Source organism: Emydura macquarii, unplaced genomic scaffold, assembly GCF_026122565.2.
Source record: "Emydura macquarii macquarii isolate MOO-44397 ecotype Brisbane River unplaced genomic scaffold, CSIRO-AGI_Emac_v2 contig_3059, whole genome shotgun sequence".
NCBI lineage: Eukaryota > Metazoa > Chordata > Testudines > Chelidae > Emydura > Emydura macquarii.
Window position 1 is genome coordinate 694,012 of NW_027133196.1, and position 9,901 is coordinate 703,912.

Here is a 9,901-nt window from a genome sequence, read left to right on the forward strand (position 1 = left end):
CACAACACACAGGAAGCGCTTCCTGACTCATGGCTTGTCCTCTAGGGCTTCACTGTGGCTTGGCCAGGTGAACCCATTTCTTCCCCCGCAGATGGCTACGCCTGTTTCCCATTCACAAACAAAGAGCTGGGAGTTGAAGCTAGACAAATTCAGACTGGAAAAAAGGTATACGTTTTTAACAGTGAGAGCAATTCACCGCTGGGACAATTTCCCAAGGGTCGTGGTGGATTCTCCATCACTGACACATTTAAAATCCAGATTGGATGTTTTTCTAAAAGATCTGCGCTAGGAATTATTTTGGGGGAAGTTCTCTGGCTTGTGTTGGACAGTAGGTCAAGCCAGATAATCATAATGGTCCCTTCTGGCCTGGGAATCTATGAATTGCCAGCTCAGCCACTGGAGAAGTTGGATGCCATCCTCTGTGTTGACTCCTGCGCTGGGAAATATGGGCCGAGGTGAATCAACATCCCAGGCCCCAGTATGTCAGTGTGTTGCAATGCCAAGCCACTGAGATGCTGACAGCCCAGGCTCAGCTCCATTATTTGATGTCCCTGATCTACATGTTACGCAACATCGCCCTTCACACAGGTGACACAGGAGGTGGATGATCAAGAACATGTTCCCACTGCAACTGAGGGGCAGGGCAAGTGTGGGGAGAAGAGAATGGCTGAGCGGGGCTTCATATAGCAAATGGAGAGGGAGAGGATTCTAAGGACTCTTTCTGGGATAAAGAATGTTTGAGGGTAGCTGGCCCTGAGAGCTACTTAATTATCCCTCCCTCCCGCAAACATCACTAAGAAAACACATTGCACAGAGCAAGGAAAATGCAGAGAGACCTTCCCATTGGGGGTTAGCAAGCACTCAGAGAGTCTGCAGAAACCAGAGCCAGGACTCAGACAGCAAATCCTCAGGCTCCTCCAAGCCCTTGAGCAGGGGGGCTGGAGAGCTCTTGACTCTTACAGGTTGTGGAATGTGCAACGTTTTCTTTTGTGTTGCTCAAGGCCTGTGCTGGCAGCTGTGGTTCAGGGACAGGCGAATAAGAGGAGCTAGCTGAAGGCCAGCTGCTGGAATGTTTGCAAGAGATCAGCTCTTGAGGAAGAGCAGCTGGACCCAAGCAAGACCAAAGTTATGCTGGTCGGAAAGGAGAAATGCTTTGGAGAACTGGTCGAGGCAGTGGAACTGTTGGACTCTTTGCTCAGCTTGGACAATCGGGTAGCATGCATATCTAAAAATGCCTTCTTTTCACCTCCCATTCACTAGGAAACGTCCTCCCACCAAGGACCTGTCCACAGTGATCTCTACATTCATCTCCTCCAGGCTAGATCACTGTAACTCAGTGTGTCTGAAGGTGAAGATGATGCATAGGCTCCAGCTAGTACAGAAGTCAGTTTCCTCCTTCTCCTTGGCTCAAGCCACCATGAGCATATCAGTTCAAGTCCCTCTACTGGTCCCAGTCAACTTCCAATGCCAGTTTAAGGCCTTGCTCTTAATTTTAAAAACAATGAATGGATCAAGCCCCAGCTCCATCAGTGACTGATTTTTGATCAATGAACCACCACAACAGCTGCGCTCCACTGGGACAATGCAGATCTCAAAGCCCAGGACAAAGCACGTGAGAGCTGGAGATAAAGCATTCTCTGCTGAAGGCATCTGGCTATGACACAAAGTCCCAGAGGAAATCAAGCAAATCCGGAAAGTCTGACCCTCTGTAGGAAATCCTGCCAAACCTTCCCCTTTGAAAAGGTCTCTTCACCATATGATGGCCACTCACAGCACTGACACTGCCTTCTACCCCCAAACCCCAACACAGACTCCCCTGAGATCCAAAACATGACCAGCTCCTTTTCCGCTATGCCCCGACACTGACCCCCCCCCCTCCCCACACACACACACACACCAAATCCCAGCATTGACCCTCCCCCCTCTTCTACCTGATAAACCACTCCAACGAAAAATCCTACCCTGGAATAAATTATCCCAAAAGTCAATTGACAACATTTAAAAAAAACCAAAATCCCTTTCCCAAGCAGTTTTTTATGCTAAAAATAGGGAGAAGGGCTAGAGATGCCATGAAATCAACCAGGGACTTTCCTAGTGCTATTGATTTTATGTGGAAGGTGCTCAGATATCAGTGGTGGGTGGCAATATTGAAACCCAAAGATGAATAGATAGGTAGATTAGCACAGAGGTTCTCATCCAGGGGTCCGTGTTCCCATGCGGGTGCACAGAGGTCTTCTAGGGGGTACATCAACACATCTAGATATTTGCCTAGTTTTACAATAGGCTACACTAGTGAAGTTAATACAAACTAAAATTTCATATAGACAAAATGAGAATGTAAGCAATTTTTCAGTAATAGTGCTGTGACACTTTTGTATTTGATTTTGCAAGCAAGTAGTTTTTAAGAGAGGTAAAACTTGGGGTACACAAGACAAATTAGATTCCTGAAAGGGGTACAGTGGTTAGGAACCACTGGATTAGAACAGCAGGTAGATCAAGACCAGATGTTAGGTCAGGGTTGGCTCTAGGACAGCTGGAGTCTAATGGTGACGGCTCTGATTTTTAAAAGTAGTTAGGCATTGCTGTGCTCAGCATAGCAACGTCTACCTGATTTAGGAGCCTGAATCTCATTTTCTAAGGGGATTTTGGCATTTAGAAGCCACAGTTCCACTGATAGTCAATGGGATTTTGGGTCCTAAGTGCTTAAATCACTTTTGAAAGTGAGATTCAGGCTGCTAAATCAGCTTAGCATTGCACAGCAACACCTAAATAACTGTACAAAACTGGGCCAAAATCCTGGCCACAAGGAAGTCAAAGGGAATTTGAATTTCACCCTAGGAGTTTGGCACATCTTAAGCACAGACTTCTAATGACTCATAGATCAGTTCACTCAGTGGGTGAATTTCACAATGCCTTTGCATCACCTAAGTCCCACTTCAGTGGGGGCATATATGAGACCTTGTGCTGATCCTTTCAGGGGCGTGTTTTCCAAGGTGTGTATGCTCCACATCTCTGCAGGCGCAACCCGGCAAACTTCCCTCCATGTAGCTTCTCGCACATGTAGCGCTTCCTTTCTTCACCCTCTCGGTGTCCTATGCTTCCACATAACCTACAGCAGGAAACTGTAGCAGTGGTAGCACAAGGACGCAGCAGTGTTAGCTCCAGACAATTTCCACCTCTCGATGGAATCGCTACTGCCTTGGAGAGATTGGGCAAGGTGGTGGTGCAAACACTTGTTGGAAATGATGGTCTTTTGCACACGGCCCGTCCCCAAACGCCCCTGGCTGCCCACACTCCGACAAGGGCCCAGGCACTCACGGCTAGGGCTCTTGTGGGAGGCCTTTGATTTTCGGTTTTGGCTTTGAACATCTGAAGCAACTGCAGGTGTCAGGGGAGTAAGAGACTCGGGGCGCTGAGCCAAGCCTGGCCCTGGCCATCATGACAGGCCGGATACTCCAGCTTGAAGAGCAGCACTAGCCCCTCGAAACTGGATGACTTTGGCCTCAGAACCACAGATGGTGCCGCTCTTGGGCACGAAGAGGCCCATGTACCCAGAGACAAGTGTCCTCAGAGACTCTTGATTGACACGGGCTCAGGGGCTTATCAGAAACCCGGCTCTGAAGGGTTCCAAGGAAACAGGTTCACAAACAAAAATGAAGTGAATTAGACACTTGATTTGTGGCCAGAAGGGGCTGGGGAACTCCAGCGTCCCTTCCCCCCTCGCCTTCTCTTACCTCCGGTTCCCTATTTAAGTCTCTCTCTGCTCTACACACGAAGGGGACGGCCAGGTACCACAGGAGAAGCAACAAGATGGAAATCAGCATCAAGGAGGCTCTGATTGAGGACCCGCCGGTAAGCCTCAGCTTCACCCTTTCCTCCCGGGGCTGGGTTTAGCAAAGCACAAAGACTTCATGAAAGCTACCATGTCCCCCATAGCTGATACATTGCAGCTCCAATCATTTCTCGTGCCCAGCTATAGTTGAGTCAGCTACGGATTCTGTTCCTCCCAGCTTGCCGTGTGTCTGTGTGGCTCTGTCTCTGTATGGGCGGGTGCATGTCTCCGTGTGTGGCTCACTGCTCGTGCCTGCCCATAACGATGTAGGAGATGTTTGATCTGCGTCCCGCAGTGCTGAACGGGGTGCAGATCAGGTCAAGCGTCACCGATGGTGCATTTCTGAAATGCAGCAGCTCTAGCAGCTCTCAAGGGTGCATGAAAAATATCTAACGGTGGGTCCCAGGGGGAAGAAGGGACATGACTCTGTTGACCCAGCCCATGCTTCTCCCCAGAAGGCAGAGATTGTTGCCTGAGACTGCATGGAGCTTTCAGTGAGCACTGAACGGTGATGGCATCTTGCCTATGGAGCCAGCCACACCACTGGGGTCGAGCTCCCTGCTTTGCACAGCACTTGGGGACACGATGCATATGGAAGGCGCTCCTTAAAACCACGGCTCATCCCAGCCCCAAGTCCTGCGCCTGCACTTCGTTTCTCTCTGTCTTTCTCTCCCCCAGTCCTGTCTCCTTCCCTCTCTCTCATCTTCACACCTTCTTCCACTCCCCCTGTTCCCTTTTGGCTTTGCATTTAGTTCCTTCAGTTCTCCTGCAGTGACCTCTTCCTGTGCTCTTGCTTGTGTCCCCAGGACTACAACACTCTGGATTCAGAGATGGACGGCTGCCCCAGCTGCACGGACTGCTGCCCCAAGTGTCCCAGCTGCACGGACTGCTGCCCCAAGTGTCCCAGCTGCACGGCCTGCTGCCCAGGTTGCCCCAGCTGCACTGCCTGCTGCAGCTGCTGCTGCAGTTGCTGGAAACGTATCTTCTGCTGCCTTCCTAAGCTACTCCTCCATCTCCCCAAGATCCCCGGCTGCCCCGTGCACCTCAAGAGAATCCTGATCATTGTGGTGGTCATTGTGCTGATAGTTGTGATCGTCCTGGGAGCCCTGCTGCTGGGACTGCATGTGACCCAGGAACACACTGAGACTGTAAGTAAGGGGAGAAGGAGCAGGTGGTGCCATGCACAGGTGCAAAGGGAGGCGTTAAAGTCATGCCCAAATGCAGCAGTTTATAGATGATCAGGGGATAACTGCAGCTAGGCACATATGCAATGGGGATTGGTGGAGCTGACCGTAGATGCAGCCTTGTGTAGGTGCAAAGGGGACTTATGCAAAGGGCACAGCCCTCCACAGGTGCCTAGGGGACTGCTGCTGCCCCGCAGAAGGGATTGCTGTCACCACATCCCAGACTAGTAATAGTCAGAGGAAGTGGGGACAGCTGCACAGAGAGGCAGAACAAGACTGAGACAGTCAAGCATGGGTGCAGAAAGAACAGATGGGGTCCTGTTGGCTGCAGAGCGGACTCATCCAGTCGTTCATTGGAGGAAAAAGGATTGGCGCAGAGAGGACAGATTACAACCGTGAATGCGCAAAGTCAAGGACCGAGGCAGATGTTGCAGTTGCATTTAATTCACAGAGGGCTGATTGAAATCCTGGCCCACTGGGACAAATCCTGTCTACCCTGCATCACAATACATAGGGATAGCAGGAAAGGGAGAGGGAAGCCTAGCTCTGTTGGGTTATCAGGAGAATGTTTAGGAGAAAAAATATCCATCTCTAGCGTAGCTTCCCAATAAACTCTTCCTTCTCATTCTGCAAAAGACTCTGGGGCCCTGGCCAGCCTGGGGGAAGGGAGCCAGTTTGATTACTAGAGGTAACGGAGAAATGAAGAGCAACCGCAAAATGCCCCTGGGCCCCTTGAAATGGCTGAGCTTCAAATGGGTTTGAATGGAGTAATGTTGCTCTTCTGGGTGCAGGGAGCCCATAGCAGAGACGATAGAGATCCAATCCCTTCTATCTCTTCCCCTTTAGCGCCCCAGCTCTCCCTGCTTCTCACTCCTTAGGCTGTATGCTCTCCTCCTAGGTTTTGCAAATGACCATTGAGGGGCTGGAGGGGGAAGGGTCTCGGATGCAGCTCTCCATGGACTGGGAAGAAGAGGTGGCCACTTTCCACGTTGAGGCAGGAACCAACGACCCGGGCACGGTGGTGTACGACTACAGTAACGTAAGGAGGGAGCGTTCGCTTGGTGGGTGTGCGCGCTTCAGAACAGGCCCTCGCCGTCCGGGACACTGGAGTCCAGCAGGGAGTGAGCTTATTTTTCACCCACGCATGGCCGTGGCATCCGGGCACAAATGTGGCGATGCTGCGTTAAAACTGACAGTGCTCTGAGAGGCTGCAAGGCTCTGCTGGGTGCCACTCTGCCAGTCAAAATCAGAAGGGGTTCCAGGCTCAGCGGGGTGGTATCACACCCCTGAATGGGGGCAAGGGAAGTCAGTCCCTGGGAGGAAGGTCCTTGGGTTGCTCAACAGCCAGCACTCAGGACAAGCAGGGAGCCGCAACTGTTGGCACACGGGAATCCAGTCTTGGTCTGCTCTTCCTCTATCATGATGCAGGGCTGGGGGGTAAGGGAGGAAATGGGTGATGCCAGAGATGTGGAAAACCCAGCTTTACAGAAGGAACGGGAGCAGAGAGGAAGAGCGAGGCGACAGAGGGAGTGAATGGGTCTAGAGTTGGGGCTCTGAGAGGAGAAGGATGGTGTGTTGTCTTCACTGGCCAACGTGAGATTGAAGGTGCTGGGGGAGGGTGCAGGGGAAACAAGCAAAAATCAGAAGGTGGGTTTGAAGTTTGTGAAGCCTGGGTTTTGCAAAACCAACCCCCAAGAAGGTTTGGATCCAGCTCCTATCTAGCCAACCCCCACACTTCGGATAGGGCTGGAGTGATGGCACCGACCCTAGCCCATCTTGAGTTGATGGCTTTAAGTCTCAAAGGGAAAGGCCATGGACGGTATAGGAGGCTCCTGGGCTCCGCACTATTTCAACAAACAAGAGGAGCAGACAATGGCCGAAGCAGAAGGGGCTGTGCAGTAGGAGCGGGTGATCTAGAACCAGTGAATACAAGCTGGGGTGCTGCCGCTATGGGAAGCCAGGGTTAAAAGTCACCATGCTCTGTTTGCAAACAGCTGCTGATTGGCTACAAATCCTGGCAAGGCCCAGCCTGTTACATCACCAGGATGGACAAGGAGAATATTCAAGGCCTGGATACCATTGCCAAGGCATTCCAGCATCTCCAGGTGAGCAGCTGGGAATGCACACTAAACGTGCACTGTGTTGGGTATAGAGGTAGGCCCAGGAATGCATGGGGGAAATGGCACTCATGCAGTGATGATGGTGGGTGGAAAATAACATATGGATAACAGACACAAGAGGCTATTTAGGCTCCAAAGATCAAACTTCTGAAGGATGGTACATCAGGGACACCTGGAATTATGCACATGCATCAGCTGGAAAAAACAGCTATACATACAAAATGAGCTAGTGCATGTTTAGTTGCTGGTGTGTGTGTGAGAGAGTGTAGTCACTCTTTGCACACACAAATTCAGATCGATGCAGGCGAGAGTGGAAATTTGGCCATAACTGTTCCAATGATTCCACAGAAGCCTCAGGAGTTTAATTGTTCCTCTATTTGTATCTTTCACATTTACCAGCTGTTGTGAGTGAGAATGATTTGCTCTCATAAAGCACATGATGTATGAGGGCATGGAAATGCTTTGCTAACACTGATTGACTCTCAAAGCTCTAAGGGGATTGATGGCAAACAGAAATACACAGTGAGTTAGAGGCAGAGTCAAGACTAGAACCCAGGAGTCCTGATGTCCTGTACCCTGCTTTGTCCATTAGACCATACAGCCTCCAAGAAGCAGGAACAGAACTCATGAGTCCTGGATTTTTCATCATCTGCTATAACCACTAGCCCCCACGACCTCCCATATGTATATTCAAATAATACCATGTCCTAGTAAAACAGGCTCACCTGTATATCTCCAGCCAAGGCAGCATTGCTAGAAGCTTTTGTTGCTTCAGAAGCAATGGCCATCCGGTAAGCCCTCCAGACATGGAATCCATACTCACTGCTGATCTGGAGGCACTGGAAGTACAGTGGGCACTAGCAGAAAGCCTAGTGTGCATATAGTATTGCCACTAAGGACGTAAGATATATGGGGACGTCAACTGCCTGTGTCTACTCCTGTAGCAAACAAGAGTGCAGGGTGTTTTGTGTGCGTGTCCATTTTTAATATTTCATGTCATAGCTCAAGTTGTTCATCCTGACTCCCCAGCAGGGTGAAGAAGAGGAAGAGGAGGAGGAGGAGAAAGGTTTTCCTGTGCCCCTGGCTGATCGCTCCATCTTGGGCACCACAATTAACATCCTCTGCAGCAACGTTCCCATCTACTGGGCTTAGGAATGGCTCGGGGGGGGGTAAGCAGCAATGTGGATGAGTGTCAGATTGGGAGCTGAATATGCTCAGTAGCTGAACAATCACAACTGACCACATGGAGACACAGACACACACGCTCTACAGGAGAAGCGTGTGTGATAGGCATGTTGGGAGTGGGTCTAGGGGAGCAGGAACCGGCGGGCATGGACTACGTGCAGACACAGCAGGGCCAGGCACTGCCAGGCAGAGCTGGGGCCCTGCAGGAATGGCTGGCAAATGTTGCAGCCTTCAGAGGAGACGATCCATTGGGCTGGAACAGTCCTCCCTGGGACTCCTGGGAGAGTCAGCAGGCAGCTTGCAAGGTTGCACGCCTGCTGCAAAGGGTGTGGGGGCTCCACGACCACCCTGAGACAACGAGATACGGATCCCCAGCAGCCTTGCTGGATGACAATGACAGCTTGTAGTCAGAGATGGCAGGGCCACATGGTAGGAGGCCCTTTAGCACAGAGGGGAGTGACTGATAGGAAGACCACACTCTGCTGCTCGGGTGGAAATTATTGGCTGTCTATTAGAATAAGGGGACATTTGCAAATGCAGCCCGGGCAATTAACTGTCCAACTGTCCCATTAAACCAATGGGCACCTAACTCCCCTTTGTGCCTCTGGAAATCTCTCCCTAAAAGCAGAAATGAGGGAGGAAATGCTAGGGAAGCACTTGAGGCCAAGTGACACCTACAGCTCATGATGTTCACAGGAATCATTTTTCATCCCCTGCCTTTGCTTTGCAGGATCCGTCAAAGGCACAGCATCACCTACCTGCCACTGCTTCTGAGGGGATCCCAGCAGGATGGGAATGCCATGTCTTCAGCCAGACTCCCAGCCGTAGCTTTGCTGACTATGTACCTGTGGGTGATTATGATGCAGCTGGCTCTGTGCAGAACTCTCTCGCTGACCCCAATTCAGGAAAGAACAAAGCACGTGCTTAAGTCCCCCTGCCTTCGAGGGAAGTCAAGCGGCTGCTTAGATACTTTCCTGAATAGGGCAACTTTCCAGAATCAGGAGAGCCCCGACGGAGGAGCTGTGCCAATGAGAGGAGGGGCCAGAGGGACCCTGCTAGAAATAACAGCTCTACATAGGCTGATCTGTTTGCATTGGAGGCAGTGGGCATTTGCAAGGCACATTATAGAATGAGGGAATTGCTGCCACTGTGGGTTTTTGGACTTCTTTTTTGAGAATAAAATGTACAAACCGTCACCAGTCCTTCTCGTTTCTCCTTCTGGGTAAAGAGATTCTGCATCTTCCCGTCACAGGACCTCACAGCCTTGGGGATAGCACAATGTGGCCAGAGCGATGACGGCAGGCACAACTCACCAGACTAAGGGCTTGTTTACATGGGATGTTAGTCCAGAATAGTTATTCCTGATTAACTCAAACTGTGAATGCGCTTATTCTAGCATAAAAGTGCCTTACTCCAAATCAGCATAATCCACTTTGTGTGACTTCGAACAAATGCAGTGCAGCTGCTTCTGTATAGCAGTCACTGTGTGGTCTAAAGCAATTTAAACTAAGGCACTCTTATGCTGGAATAAGAGCATCCACACATGAAGTTAATCAGGAATAGTTAATCCACTTTAAATT

General features: G+C 50.6%; 1 protein-coding gene across 1 annotated transcript; it reads left to right on the forward strand.

Moving 5' to 3' along the window:
- The first annotated feature begins 3,786 nt into the window (after positions 1 to 3,786).
- LOC137141397 (surfactant protein C-like) lies at positions 3,787 to 9,509 on the forward strand. The gene is made up of 6 exons (XM_067530258.1): positions 3,787 to 3,852; positions 4,639 to 4,980; positions 5,915 to 6,055; positions 7,011 to 7,121; positions 8,139 to 8,305; positions 9,052 to 9,509. Exons 1-5 carry the CDS (start codon positions 3,811 to 3,813, stop codon positions 8,286 to 8,288), a joined length of 786 nt encoding a protein of 261 aa, XP_067386359.1. The 5' UTR covers positions 3,787 to 3,810; the 3' UTR covers positions 8,289 to 8,305; positions 9,052 to 9,509.
- The last annotated feature ends 392 nt before the right edge of the window (positions 9,510 to 9,901 follow it).